The following is a 15,465-nucleotide window of genomic DNA, read 5'->3' as shown; positions in this document are numbered from 1 at the left end:
ATCTACACTGAGACACACACAGACACACACAGAGGCACACAACTCCACAAAGACACATACACACACATGCCACTTCTCCACTGGTAATTCACTGTTTCTTTTTTTTTTTTAAGATTTATTTATTTATTTGAAAGTCGGAGTTATGCAGAGAGAAGGAGAGGCAGAGAGAGAGAGGTCTTCCATCCGCTGGTTCACCCCCCAATTGGCCACTCCCCAGCTGGAGCTGGGGCTGATTTGAAGCCAGGAGCCAGGAGCTTCTTCTGGGTCTCCCACACGGGTGCAGGGCCCAAGCATTTAACCCATCCTCTCGGGCTTTCCCAGGTGCACTAGCAGGGAGCTGGATTGGAAGAGGAGCAGCTAGGACCTGAACCGGTGCTCATATGGGCTGCTGGCCCTGCAGGCGGAGGCTTAACCTGCTATGCCCCACGCTGGCCCCTGACAGCACGCTGTCCATTTCTGCCTCTCCAGATACCCGGGCTGGAAACTGTTTCCTGGAGACACACCCCCGGGGGGATGGAGGCACCTCCTGCAGTGCGGAGATTGGAGTCGGTGTCACCCGAGCCTCCTGCTGTTGCTCCCTGGGCCGGGCTTGGGGCGACCCCTGTGAGCTGTGCCCGGCGGCTAACACCAGTGAGTCCCTGCAGGCCTGAGTCACGGGCGCCCAGGAGCTCAGAGGTCAGAGGGGACAGGGAAACAGAACAGAGAGGGAGAGGGCTCGTCTCATGGCACACAGCACTCTCTTGGCCACTCATAGCTGCAGCCTCCCTGCAAAGTCGCTTTCTACAAATTCTGTTCTGTTTGTAGTAACACAATCACTCAGCCAGTCAACAAACATTCAGAGTTGCTCTGTGCCTTGTGCTAGGGTCTGGGGGCCAGAGAAGGAAGAGCTGCAGCTGTTATATGCTGCCCCTCAGGGTCCCAGGGCTGAGGTAGGGTGGGGCTGGGTCTTAGGCTCAGAGCAGGCTTCCAGGGGAGGAAAGGTGAGCCAGGTTTCCCAGCAGAGCAGGAGGAAAGGTGTGCAATGCTGTGGGAACAGCCTGTGCTAAGACCTCAGGTACCGAATGGGGGTGGCACCCATCCACCCATGTGAGTGTGAGTGGATATCCAGGGTCTTCCTTTCGTGGGCGACACTTAGGGCCCCTTTAGGGTCTGCTTTGGAGTCAGAAGCAGCTGCCCACAACCTCCCTGCTCACAGCAGCTTCCAGCTGATGCGGCTGTTGGCTTGTTGGCTGTGAACTCACGATTACACACACACACACACACACACACACACGACACCACATCCCTAGGTGGCTCCCTGGGCGGACCACAGCCAGTTGACACCACGGGGCTGATGAGCGATGTGCGTGGCACAGTAGGAGGATTGTGGGGGCCACGCTGAGCCCTCCCCAGGGCTCTCCCCTGGCTTGTCCCTCTCAGCTGTGCCCCAGAGCTCTTCCCAGGGCCCCTCATAGAGCCCATTTCCCTTGCAGCTGAGTACAGAACCCTGTGCCCTGGTGGCGAGGGCTTCCGGCCCAACCCCATCACTGTCATCCTGGAAGGTGAGTTCCTAGCAGATCCCGGAGTCCCCACCTCACCACGGTGCAGAGCTGGGCAGCTTGGGAGGGGACTGGGGGAGGCGGATCCTGCCTTCTGGAGGTCTGGCCGTGGGATAGAACTGTACTTTTACTTTGTGTTGAATGTCAACTCTTTTAGCCATTTCTTCTTCCACCGGTTGGCTTATTAATCCATGCCTGATACACTCACCCATCTACCCATTACCCATCACTCCATCTCCCACTGAGCCACCCACCCTCCCTTCATTCTTCTGTAATCATCTCCTTCCCATCCCTCCCTCCATCCATCTGTCCATCCATCCGTCCATCTACCCATCTGTCTGTCAACTCATTCATCTTATCTGTGGACCCATTTATCTATTCATCCATCTACTACTTTTCATATCTATCCGTCCATCTCTCTCTGCCTCCCTCCTTCCCTCTCTCTCTGTTTTTCCATTTGCCATCCACCTGCCCATGCTTCCTTCCATCCTTGTCACACTATGCCATCCAGCCAGCCACCCAGCCACCCAGCACCCACCCATCTATCCATCTACTCATCCAACCAACCAACCAACCATTCATTCATCTACCATCCATCCAGGCCCCCCACCCATCTTTCCATCCACCTACCCACCCACCCATCCATCAGTCTACTCATCCAATCAACCATTCATCCATTCACCCAGCAATTGATTCTTCTTTCTGTCCATCCATCTATCCATCCATCCACCCAGCCACCCATCACCCACCCATCTATCCATCTGCTCATCCAACCAACCAACCATTCATTCATCTACCGTCCATCCAGGCCCCCCACCCATCCTTCCATCCCCCTACCCACCCACCCATCCATCAGTCTACTCATCCAATCAACCATTCATCCATTCATCCAGCAATTGATTCTTCTGTCCGTCCATCCATCTATCCATCCATCCACCCAGCACCCAGCCACCCATCACCACCCACCCATCTATCCATCTGCTCATCCAACCAACCAACCATTCATTCATCTACCATCCATCCAGGCCCCCCACCCATCCTTCCATCCCCCTACCCACCCACCCATCCATCAGTCTACTCATCCAATCAACCATTCATCCATTCACCCAGCAATTGATTCTTCTGTCCATCCATCCATCTATCCATCCATCCACCCAGCCACCCATCACCCACCCATCTATCCATCTGCTCATCCAACCAACCAACCATTCATTCATCTACCATCCATCCAGGCCCCCCACCCATCCTTCCATCCCCCTACCCACCCACCCATCCATCAGTCTACTCATCCAATCAACCATTCATCCATTCATCCAGCAATTGATTCTTCTGTCCGTCCATCCATCTATCCATCCATCCACCCAGCCACCCATCACCCACCCATCTATCCATCTGCTCATCCAACCAACCAATCATTCATTCATCTACCATCCATCCAGGCCCCCCACCCATCCTTCCATCCCCCTACCCACCCACCCATCCATCAGTCTGCTCATCCAATCAACCATTCATCCATTCACCCAGCAATCGATTCTTCTGTCCGTCCATCCATCCATCCCTCCATCCATCCATGGGGAGCAATGAAGTTGGAGATGTTCCACTCAAGGGGAGCCATGATGGGTGGGAGGATGGACTAACAGATGACCGAAAATGAGAGAGAGCCTGAGTCCTGCCTTTCAGACTGACCATCTTGGGGCTCCTTAGAGGAGCCCGAGAGCCCAGAATGGGGTTCAGGTATCCCCCAAGCCCTCTGGGTTCAGCATCCAAGCATAGCTTCCTCACTTCCTGACAGACATCGACGAGTGCCGGGAGCTCCCGGGCCTGTGCCAGGGAGGGGACTGCGTCAACACCTTCGGCAGCTTCCGGTGCGAGTGCCCCCCGGGCTACCGTCTCAGTGAGGACGCACGCACCTGTGCAGGTGAGCACGGCCCCTCCCAGAGCTGGGGCCAGTCTCCCCTGCTCCTTTGCTGCCTTCCTGCCTGACCAAGCTTCGTGAGAGTTGGGGCGGGGGGCTGGTTGGCGGGCCCTGGCCTGCCTTCAGGTCTGTTGCTTTCTCCTCCTCCTTGCCAGACTCCTGCCCTCCACCCCTCACCCTCTACCTTCACCCTCTACCCTCCACCCTCACCCTCCACCCTCACCCTCCACGCTCTACCCTCCGCCCCTCACCCTCCACCCTCTCAAAAGAGACCAGACTTGGTGCAGCCGTTGCTGCCTCCCTGTAGCGAGGCTCAGACAGCCCCTTTTACATTGTTCTTCATCTCACTGTGTGGGGTAGAGTTACTGTCCAGTGTCTTTTCATTCCATCTGGGGGACTCCCTTTAGTATTTTTTGCAGGGCAGGTCTTATGAGAGGTAAACTCCTGCTGTTTTTGTTTATCTGAGACTATCTTAAATTCCCCTTCATTTCCTTTTTTTAAAAAGTTTAATTTACTTGAAAGGCAGAATAACAGAAAGACAAAGGGAGAGACAGAGAGAGAGGAGAGATTCCATCTGCTGGTTCACTCCCCAAATGTCTGGAACAGCCAGGGCTGGGTCAGACTGAAGCCAGGAGCTCAGAGCTTCTTCTGGGTCTCCCACATGGGTGCAGGGACCCAAGGACGTGGGCCATCTGCTGCTGCTTTCCCTGGCACATTAGCAGGGAGCTGGATCAGAAGTGGAACAACCGGGTCTTGAACCAGTTCTCAGGGGATGCCGACATCGCATGTGGTGGCTTAACTGTATGCACCACAACACTGGCCTCTCTGGCCCCTGTATGTACACAGCTCACCAGCTAAGAATATTTTCACATTTTCTAAGTGGTTGGAAAAATAAAAAGTATTTTGTGACATATGACAATGATATGAAATCCAAATTTCCATGTCCATTCATAAAATTGTCCTGGGGCACAGCTAGCACCATAGTTGGTTCATGTGTTTTCCATGGCTGGTTTCACACTACAGTGAACATTGAATAATTACACTAAACACTGCAATTTGGAAAAAAAAAAAAAAAAAAAAAAAAAAAGCTGAACTAGGTCTTCACAAAGAAAGCTCACCACCTGGGCTAGGTGATTGATTGCATTGGGAATCAACCATTTCCCCTACCTAGAATATCTTAGCCATGGGGCTCTTTCTGTCATGTTGTGTTAGGAAGGCGTGCTTGTCTCGTTAACAGCTTCCTGTGACTGCACACACATAGCATTTATAGCAAAAGTAGCCCCATGTGGTCTCCACCTCTGACTGCCAAAATCACATGTAGAAGTTGAACTAGGCTGGCGTCGCGGCTCACTAGGCTAATCCTCCGCCTTGCGGCACCGGCACACCGGGTTCTAGTCCCGGTCGGGGTGCCGGATTCTGTCCCGGTTGCCCCTCTTCCAGGCCAGCTCTCTGCTGTGGCCCGGAAGTGCAGTGGAGGATGGCCCAAGTCCTTGGGCCCTGCACCCCATGGGAGACCAGGAGAAGCACCTGGCTCCTGCCTTTGGATCAGTGCGCTGCGCCGGCCGCAGCACGCCAGCCGCGGCGGCCATTGGAGGGTGAACCAACGGCAAAGGAAGACCTTTCTCTCTGTCCCTCTCTCTCACTGTCCACTGTGCCTGTTTAAAAAAAAAGAAAAAAAAAAAGAAGAAGAAGAAGTTGAACTAAAAAAAACTACAGGGTGCAGTAGGTTTAAGCTCCAGCCTACAGTGCTGGCATCCCATATGGGCACCAGTTTGAGTCTTGGTTGCTCCACTTCCAAGCCAGCTCACTGCTAGGGCCTGGGAAAACAGTAGCAGATGGCCCAAAGCCTTGGGCCCCTGCACCCATATGGGAGACCTGGAAGAAGCCACTGGCTCCTGGCTTCCGATAAGCACAGCTCCGGTTGTTGTAGCCATTTGGGAGTCAACCAGTGGATGGAAGACCTTTCTCTCTCTCTCTGGCTCTACCTCTCTCTCTAACTCTGTCTTCCAAATAAATAGAATAAATCATATATATATATATATCATATATCATTCATATATATGTATATATGTGTATATATATATATAAATAAAACTACAGTTAGGGACCTGTGTGGTGGTGCGCAGAGTGTTAAGCTATCTCCTGCAATGCCAGCCTCCCATATAGATTCCAGTTCAAGTCCCGGCTGCTCCACTTTGATCCAGCTCCCTGCTAACGTGCCTGAGAAGGTGGCGGAGGGTGGCTCAAGTGCTTGGGTCCATGCACCCACGTAGGAGACCTGGATGGAGCTCCAGGCTCCTGGCTTCTGCCTGGCCCAGCTCCAACCATTGCAGCTATTTGGGGAGTGAACCAGAAGATGAAAGATATCCCCCCTCTCCCCCTTTGTCTCTCTGTGTTCCCACCTCCCCCATCACTTTGCATTTCAAATAAATAAACCTTTTTTTTATAAAAAAAAAAAAAAAAAACTACAGTTGAATAAAAGTGAGGGACAGGTGTGTGGTGCAGAGCTAAGTTGCCACTTGGGACGCCCGCATCCCACATCAGAGCGCCTGGGTTTGAGCCCTGGTTCCAGTCCAGCTCCCTGCTGATATGTACCCTACGAGGCAGCAGGGATAGACCAGTGCTTGGGCCCCTGCACCCACGTGGGAGACCCGGATGGAGCTCCTGTCTCCTAGTTTCAGCCTGGCGCAGCTGTGGCTGTTGTGGGCATTTGGGGAGTAAACCAGGAGATGGAAGACCTCTCTCTCTCTCTCTCTCTCTCTCTCTCTCTGTGCCTTTCAGATAAATATATGAAAACATGTTTTTTTTATTTTTTATTTTTTATTTTATTTTATTTTTTTGACAGGCAGAGTGGACAGTGAGAGAGACAGAGAGAAAGGTCTTCCCTTTTGCCGTTGGTTCACCCTCCAATGGCCGCCGCGGCCAGCGTGCTGCGGCCGGCGCACCGCGCTGATCCGATGGCAGGAGCCAGGTGCTTCTCCTGGTCTCCCATGGGGTGCAGGGCCCAAGCACCTGGGCCATCCTCCACTGCACTCCCTGGCCACAGCAGAGAGCTGGCCTGGAAGAGGGGCAACCGGGACAGAATCCGGCGCCCCGACCGGGACTAGAACCCGGTGTGCCGGCGCCGCTAGGCGGAGGATTAGCCTAGTGAGCCGCGGCGCCGGCCAAATAAATGAAAACATGTTTAAAACAGGTACAAAACAGACTTTGGTGATAAAAAGTTGGGTCGTGAGCTCAGGCCATTATGTTTCCCATTTACCACCCCCACCTCGTGTGGTCTTTCTGCGCTCCTGAGTGATCTGTGCACACGAAGCTGATCTTGAGGCAGTGAGGTGGCTCCACTGGGCCTGCGTGGAACGATGACCAGGCCACGCCTGAACCCTGCCTGTCTGTGCCCCCGCAGACCTCGACGAATGCTCTGCACACACGGGGGTCTGCGGCCCTGGCACTTGCTACAACACCCTGGGGAGCTACACCTGTGTCTGCCCTGGGGACTACCTGCAAATCGACGGTGGCAGCAACTGCACGGGTAGGGAGTGTGACGACCTGGGGGACCGGCCGGTTCACAAGCAGTGCATGGGTGTGGAAGGGTCGGCTGGGAGCCTCCAAGCTTTGGAAGAGGGTGGAGGGGTGCATTTGGGGGAGCAGTTTAAAATGCTGATATGGGGCAGCTGCAGGATTTAGGAACTCAAGGTTGCCACGTATAGTTGCCCAGGCTGTGCACTGCCTGATAAAGACTGAAAAATAAACGGTGCCCCGCAATGTGTTAGAGGAGACTCGTCAAGCCGGTAATTCTCAAGCGGGTTAATCAACAAGTTCTCACCCGTTTGGCCCTCTCTTCTGATGCTCATCCCCAACCCCGACCGCAGACATGAGAAAGGACGTGTGCTTCCGGAGCCGTGATGGCACGTGTCGGAACGAGCTGGCCTTCAACGTGACTCGGAAGATGTGCTGCTGCTCCTACAATGTGGGCCAGGCCTGGAACAGACCCTGCGAGGCCTGCCCCACCCCCGGCAGCCGTGAGTGCCCCTCCCCCACCTCCGGCCCTGCCCCCCCCCCCCCCCCCGCCTGGCGTGGGAGCCACAGAGCTCTGAGGGAGCTGGAGAGTGTCCTTGGTCAGGAAGGGCCTTGAAGACACGAGCACTTGTTGGGGGCGGGGGTGGTGAGTGCCAGCACCAGGTCAGACCTGGGGACAGGGACACATCCCCCCCACCCCCAGGCTGGGGAAGGGGAGACCCTGATGGCCATGGCCAGGGTGAGGGAGGGACCTGGGCGGGAGGAGGCCAGGTGACAGCAGGGACCTGACCTGTGTCATCTTCGCACAGCGGATTACCAGCTCCTGTGTGGGCACCCGGTCCCAGGCTTTGTCGCGGATGTCCACACGGGGAGGCCCCTCGGTGAGTGACAGCTGCCAGACTGCCTGGCTCACCCCTCCCCCACGGCCCTTCCTTTCCAGGCCCCCCCCCCCGTTTCCTCCCCTCAGCCCCCTCCCCCCAGCATCAGCCACGGGGCTTCCAACTCCCCAGGAATCCTGCCTCCAAAAGGCCTATTATTTTAAACAGCAAGAATGTTTTTATGACATCATTATCAATTTGTTTAAGATCATGGTCGGGGCCATTGGAGGGTGAACCAACGGCAAAGGAAGACCTTTCTCTCTCTGTCTCTCTCTCACTGTCCACTCTGCCTGTCAAAAAAAAAAAAAAAAAAAAAAAAAAAAAAAAAAAAAAAAAAAAAGATCATGGTCGGATTTGCCGTCCTCACTGTTGCTAAATGCACAGCTCCGTGGCGTTAAGCACACGCACATGATTTTGTAACCGTTGCCACCATCCGTCTCCAAAACTTTCTCTGCTTCCCAAACCGGCACTCTGTCCCAGTGCTGGGGACTCTGGGGCGGTGCGGGGTGGGGGCGGGGGGGAAGCTAGCTTTTGGCTTGGGATGTCCCTACCCAGCCTGAGTTGGTACCCTGGCTCTGGATCCAGCCCTGACCCCAGCTTCCTGCCAGAGTGTATCCTTGGAGCCAGGAGATGATGGCCCCTGGTACCCACGTGGGAGACCCGGATGGAGTTCCTGGCTCCTGGCTTCAGCCTGGCCCAGTCCCAGCTGTTGTGGGCTTATTTATTTGTTTGAAAGGCAGAGTTACAGAGAGGGAGGGAGAGACATAGAAGGAGAGTTTCCCATCAGCTGATTCATTCCCCAAATGGCCACAATGACCCGGGCTGGGTCTGGCTGAAGCCAGGAGCTTCTTCCAGGTCTCTCATGCGGGTGCAGGGGTCCAATTACTTGGGCCATCTTCTGCTTTCCCAGGCCTTATTAGAGGGAGCTGGATTGGAAGTAGAGCAGCTGGGACTCAAACCCACACTCACACGGGATGCCAGCATCATACGGGGCAACTTAACCGGCTGTGCCGTGGCTCCAAGCCTAGATGCTGCCTCTTTCTAGTAGATTCCAAGCAGCAGGTTTGCTGAGCCACAGAAAGGTGTGGCTTTAATGGAGAGAGAAGCCCTCTCCTGCTCTGGTCTTTACACAGCCTGGTCTCTGGACCACAGCAGGACTTGATTGATGGATATTTAAAAGAGAGAGAGAGAAGCCGGCGCTGTGGCTCACTAGGCTAATCCTCCACCTTGCGGCGCCGGCACACCAGGTTCTAGTCCTGGTCGGGGCACTGGATTCTTTCCCGGTTGCCCCTCTTCCAGGCCAGCTCTCTGCTGTGGCCCGGGAGTGCAGTGGAGGATGGCCCAGGTGCTTGGGCCCTGCACCCCATGGGAGACCAGGAGAAGCACCTGGCTCCTGGCTTCGGATCAGTGTGGTGCGCCGGCCGCAGCGCGCTGGCCGCGGCAGCCATTGGAGGGTGAATCAACGGCAAAAGGGAGACCTTTCTGTCTGTCTCTCTCACTGTCCACTCTGCCTGTCAAAAAAAAAAAAAAAAAAAAAAAAAAAAAAAAAAAAAAGAGAGAGAAAGAGAGAGAGAGAGATTTCCCATGTGCTAGGGCTGGGACACGGTCAAAGCCAGGAGCTAGGAGCTCCATCCGGGCCTCCCATGTGGGGAACAGAAACCCAATTGCTGAAGCCATTACCTGCTGCCTCCAGGGTTCACATTAGCAGGAAGCCGGGTTGGAAGCGGAGCCAGGACTCAAACCCAGGCATCCCAAGCAGTGTCTTCAATGCCGTGAAAATGCCGGCCCCTGTGACAACTTTCTAAGCACGTACTGGTTTGTGGCCATGACGTCCAGCACAGCGCAGGACCAGTGGGTCCTTTAGCTTAGGATCTGCGGCGGCTCCCAGGGGCTGGGCTACCCTGACGGCTCTCGCCCTCTCCAGACGTCGACGAGTGTGGGGAGATCCCGGCCATCTGTGCCCACGGCGTCTGCATCAACCAGATCGGAAGCTTCCGCTGCGAGTGCCCCGTGGGTTTCAACTACAACAGCGTCCTGCTGGCCTGTGAAGGTGCCCCCGGCCCCTGGGGTCTGGGCGGGATGCTGGTCCCTCACTGTGTGATTTGCAAGAATCATTGCAATGCTGTGAACCTCAGTCTTCCTGTCTGGGTAATGGGGCTCCGTGCCCTAGAACCACCCTTCCTCTAGTTCTAGCTGTTTCCAAAGGGACACCCCCTGTTCCAAAGCCAGGGGCCGGGGCTAGGGGTTGATTCTTTCTGGGTGGGCTTATCCATCACGCCTACCCCATTTGCTGGATCCTCCAGATGTGGACGAGTGTGCTGGTGGGGATAGTCCGTGCCGGCGGAATGCCAACTGCTTCAACAGCCCCGGCAGCTACCTCTGCGAGTGTGCCCCAGGGTACAGGCTGTCTCCAGGCGGGGCCTGCGAGGGTGAGCAGGGACCCCCGGGAGGCGGCAGACCAGGCCCCGGCAGGGCGAGCAGCGGGGGGGGGGTGGGGGGGTGAGGGAGCCAGGCTACCCACTGCGACCTGAGCAGGGCGTGGCCCCCCTCTAGCTGTTCTGCTTGTCTGTACTATTATGGGATGGAGTATCCTGGGGCTTCCATGACGCTGACAGCCTGGGCTTAAATGGACGGGAGGGGGGCCCCTCAAGGCAAGCTCAGGTTCCCCCCGCTGCAGCAAACAAGAGCTCAGGGCAGCATTGTGGGGTGAGGGGCCTAGGGACACCAGGCTACCTGCACTCCCAGGACGGAACGAGTGTCGGGAGATCCCAAACGTATGCAGCCACGGCGACTGCATGGACACCGAGGGAAGCTATGTGTGCCGGTGTCACCGCGGCTTCCACACCTCGGCCGATCGGACCCTGTGCCTGGGTGAGCATCCCCCTCTTGTCCCCTCCCGTCAGGCCAGGCTGTCTGGGGTTGGCTCCTCCCCTGAGATGGGAGATGCTGCTTTGTGCGCATTCTAGTTTATAGGCAGACCCAGATTTGAGTGCTGGTACTAAGAACTTGGGTAAATGACTTGCTGGCTTCCTTGTGCCTCAGTCTTCTAATCTGTAAAATGGGAACAAAATATAGCCCTGGAGGGACTTCCCAGCGATCACCACTAGCGGTCACTACAGAGCCATCTGTGCAGACCAGGCGGGTAGGGTCTAGCCAAGCGCTAGCTCCAGGAGCCACCCCATGGCCTGAGCAAGTTGAGTGGGTTTGTGGGCTTTGCTCCATCAGATGTCGATGAGTGTGATCAACAGCCGTGTGCAAACGGGACCTGCAGGAACACTGTCGGCTCCTACAACTGCTTCTGCTTTCCTGGCTTTGTGAAGACGGCCAGTGGGAATTGTGTGGGTGAGCTGGCGGCAGGGGGTGGGGGGGATGAGTTTGGCCTCAGTGTCCCCTCCCTAGAAAGAAAGTGGGTCTCACAGGAAAGGGTGTTGACCCTTAGGGAAAACAAACTCAGGGCCAGCGCCACGGCTCAATAGGCTAATCCTCCGCCTTGCGGCGCCGGCACACCAGGTTCTAGTCCTGGTCGGGGCGCCAGATTCTTTCCCAGTTGCCCCTCTTCCAGGCCAGCTCTCTGCTGTGGCCCGGGAGTGCAGTGGAGGATGGCCCAGGTGCTTGGGCCCTGCACCCCATGGGAGACCAGGAGAAGCACCTGGCTCCTGGCTTCGGATCAGTGCAGTGCGCCGGCCGCAGCGCACCGGCCGCGGCGGCCATTGGAGGGTGAACCAACGGCAAAGGAAGACCTTTCTCTCTGTCTCTCTCTTTCACTGTCCATTCTGCCTGTAAAAAAAAAAAAAAAAAAAAAAAGAAAGAAAGAAAGAAAGGAAGGAAGGAAGGAAGGAAGGAAGGAAGGAAGGAAGGAAGGAAGGAAGGAAGGAAAAAGAAAAACAACCTCAGAGGATGGAGTTCCCTCTGAGAATGAGTCAGCCAGAGTCCTGCATGTACTTGCAATTGCTAAATGCCAACTGGGGGTTGATTCTGGCAGGGTGGGTTTCTCCGTCGCCCCCACCCCATTCTCTGGATTCCCGAGATGTGGACCAATGTGCCGGGGGACAGCCCCGTCAGTAGAACCCTGACCGTGTCCCCAACTGTTGCAAGTGCACTGGGGGCTCACCCTGAGGTTGAGGGGAAGCAGAGGAGGATGCTACTTAGTGCTATGAATTTGCCTCTAAGTGATGTCTTAGCTGCATCCACACATTTTTGATATGTTGTGTTTTCCTTTTTGTTTAGTTCAAAATATTTTCTAACTCCTCTTATGATTTCTTCTTTGGTGAAATCAGAAGAGGGCGAGGGGAAGAGTGAAAGCAAAACCTGGGCAGAATGGCTTCCCAGTTTAGTGTGCTCAGTAGAAGCATGGACCCACGGTCAAGTGGCATGAGTTCAAACCCCGCCTTTGACACCTACCAACTATGAGATCCTAGATAAGTAATTTACTTCTCTGTGCTCCATTTTCTCATCTGTAAAGCAGGATTAATAGTAAGACCCACCAAACCAAATATCAGACCATATAAATAGAGATAAAGACAGGTATATATTGATCAATTCTCCAAGGGGACATAATCAAAAATACATATGTATCCAAAAACAGAGCTTCGAAAATCCATGAAGTAAAAATTGACAGCACTAAAAAAAAAGAGGTAGAGAAATCCACAGTGGGCCAGCGCCATGGCTCACTTGGTTAATCCTCCGCCTGCAGCGCCGGCATCCCACATGGGTGCCGGGTTCTAGTCCCGGTTGCTCTTCTTCCAGTCCAGCTCTCTGCTGTGGCCCAGAAAGGCAGTGGAGGGTGGCCCAGGTGCTTGGGCCCCTGCACCTGCATAGGAGACCAGGAAGAAGCACCTGTCTCCTGGCTTCAGATTGGTGTAGCACGCCGGCCGTAGTGGCCATTTGGGGGGTGAACCAACAGAAGGAAGACCTTTCTCTGTCTCTTTCTCTCACTGTCTAACTCTGCCTGTCAAATTAAAAATAAGAGAGAGAGAGAAACCCACAGTTATCATTGGCAACTTGAATATACCTCCCTCAGTAATAGAGCAAACAGAAAATCATTAAGGACACAGTCACTTGAAGAAGAATGATATTTATAGAACCTTCTAGAATACACATTCTTTTCAAGTATATGTGGATATTTACCATGGAAGATCAATTTCTGGGCCGAAAAACAAACTGTAACAAATTTCAAAAGAATTGGAGTCACATCAAGTAAATCCTCAGAATGTCAAGTGAAGGGACCAGCACTGTGATGTAACAGGTACAGCCATTGCCTGCAGTGCCAGCCTCCCATATGGGTGCTAGTTCAAGTCCTGGCTACTCCACTTCTGATCCAGCTCTCTGCTGTGGCCTGGAAAAGCAGTAGAAGATGGCCCTAGTCCTTGGGCCCCTGCACCCATGTGGGAGACCCGGAGGAAGCTCCCGGCTCCTGGCTTCAGATTGGCACAGCTCCAGCCATTGTGACCAACTAGGGAGTGAACCAGAGGATGGAAGACCTCTCTTTGCCTCTGCCTCTCTGTAACTCTACCTTTCAAATAAATAAATCTTAAAAAAAAAAAAAAAAAAGTCTCCAGATATTTGGAAACTAAACAACATACTCTTAGATCAAAGAAGAAATTATAAGAAAAATTGAAAATATTTTTAATTAAATGGAAACACAACATATAAATATTGGGGGGGCAGTGATTTGGTATAGTGGGTAAAAGCCACCACCTGCTTCCCATATGGGCGCCGATTTGAGTCCCGGCTGCTCCACTTCCGATCCAACTCTCTGCTATGGCCTGAGAAAGCAGTAGAAGATGGCCCAAGTGCTTGGACCACTGCACCTGTGTAGGAGACCTGGATGGACCTCCTGGCTCCTGGCTTCAGATTGGCCCAGCTATGGCCATTGCAGTCATTTGGGGAGTGAACCAACAGATGGAAGACCTTTCTCTCTGTCTCTGTCTCTGTCTCTGCCTCTGCCTCTCTGTAACTCTGCCTTTGAAAGTAAATAAAGAGCGCTTAGAGGCAAATTCACAGCACTAAGTGGCTACACTGGGAGATGTTGCAGGGTGGTGGCAAGGCTAATGCAGAGTCTGATACGTGACTGCTCCATTAACTGAAGGCAGTGCTGTCAGCTCAGCTGTGGAAAGAAGCACAAGAGAGGCCCAGGGGGTGACCGCACCTGCCTGTTCTCTCTGCAGATGTTGACGAGTGCGCCGCCCTGGTGGGGCAGGTGTGCAGATCTGGCGAGTGCCTCAACACACCTGGCTCCTTCCTCTGCCTGTGTCGGGATGGCTTCTGGCTCACCGCGGATGGGAGGAACTGTGTGGGTGAGTGTCCTTCTGGGGCTGGGTGGCACCCCCGCCACCACCAACTCCACGTGGACCTGCACTCAATGTTGCTGTGGATTTGTTCCTGAGAGGAGGAGCGTGGTGGGGGCAAGAGGCGCGGAATCACCACACAGACCCCCCAAGAGTCAGCTGAAAGCAGGCCAGAGGCGAGCAGCCCACAGACTCGTTTATTTCAGTTGGTACAGCAGCTTATATAGCCAAGACAGCCAATCCAGTCAAGGGGTGGTCTGTGCCCTAACCAATCACAGCCTGTTGCCAGGCAATTTCTGTTGCCAGCGGCCATCTTGGCATGGCCTTCTCATTCCACCACATGCGTGGGCCTACACTCGGTGCTTCCGAGTGAACGTGGCTCCGTTTCCAACCCATGTATTTATTTGAAGGTATAAAAGGACCACGTGAAGTGAGCACAACATGTCTGAATTTTCATGGGCTCTGTGGTTCAGGATGAGGCTGACTTGGAAATCTAAGTTTTCTCAAGTCAGGGATATTAGAGAGCAGAGGGCTGCCGTGGATATCAAGCGACTGGAGTTTAGGAAGTCGCTGCAAACACTCTCTGCTCCCACCCAAAACCCTGCCAGGCCCAGTGAATTCTTTCCCATCCATTCCTGTTCACTGAGCCAGCCCTGGCACCCTTGGCTCTGACACAGTGACTGCACATGTTGCTCCTAGCCACAGGGGAGCCCCCGTGCCTCCTGGCTGGTGCAGGGACCCCTCTCCCTCCTGCTCTCCGCAGACACCGATGAGTGTCTCAGCTTCGCGGGAACCTGCCTCCCAGGCACGTGCCAGAACCTTGAGGGCTCCTTCCGCTGCATCTGCCCCCCTGGCTTCCAGGTGCAGAGTGACCGCTGCGTCGGTGAGTGTCTGGCCCCTCCTCCCAACTCTGGAGCCAGAGAGGGGCCTGTGGCTTCCCTACAGGTAGAATGGGAATACCAGCTCAAATCATGGCCAGGGGGGAGATGCACATAGCCTAGATCCTTGCATTGTTGTTACTGTTGTTTCTGAGCTCAGAGTGCTCACTCTCGGGCCCACATGTTTCCTTTTGAGTCCTCTAAAATGAGCACGGATGTGGGGGTCTCCCAATCATAGAACTCTTCACTCAGGAAATGGTGGGCAAGGAGCAGTCTGGCCTGGCATCCATGTGGAATAGCCTTGTACAGTGTGGTCTAACCTGGCCCATTCTGGCCTGAGTAGATGGAGCTAGCTTCATACAGTAGGGCCTAACCTGGGTCAGTCTAGCCTGACCACTTCTGGGCCAGTCTTTCATTTGGGCTAGCCTTGCGTAATGAGGACTAGCCTGGCCT

At 54.4% G+C, this 15,465-nt stretch overlaps 1 protein-coding gene across 1 annotated transcript in view; it reads left to right on the top strand.

Moving 5' to 3' along the window:
• The window catches only part of FBN3 (fibrillin 3), a 64,927-nt gene that overhangs the window by 30,166 nt on the left and 19,296 nt on the right, over positions 1-15,465 (top strand). The window contains 12 exon segments of the mRNA XM_051835504.2: positions 469-630; positions 1,473-1,541; positions 3,331-3,456; positions 6,857-6,982; positions 7,323-7,472; positions 7,779-7,850; positions 9,772-9,897; positions 10,151-10,276; positions 10,593-10,718; positions 11,073-11,189; positions 14,015-14,143; positions 14,898-15,017. Coding sequence (XP_051691464.2) covers positions 469-630; positions 1,473-1,541; positions 3,331-3,456; positions 6,857-6,982; positions 7,323-7,472; positions 7,779-7,850; positions 9,772-9,897; positions 10,151-10,276; positions 10,593-10,718; positions 11,073-11,189; positions 14,015-14,143; positions 14,898-15,017 — 1,449 coding nt within the window.

Source organism: Oryctolagus cuniculus (assembly GCF_964237555.1).
Source record: "Oryctolagus cuniculus chromosome 16 unlocalized genomic scaffold, mOryCun1.1 SUPER_16_unloc_1, whole genome shotgun sequence".
In the NCBI taxonomy this organism is placed as follows: domain Eukaryota; kingdom Metazoa; phylum Chordata; class Mammalia; order Lagomorpha; family Leporidae; genus Oryctolagus; species Oryctolagus cuniculus.
The sequence above is the reverse complement of the archived record's forward strand: the minus strand, read 5'-3'. Positions and strand labels throughout refer to the sequence as shown.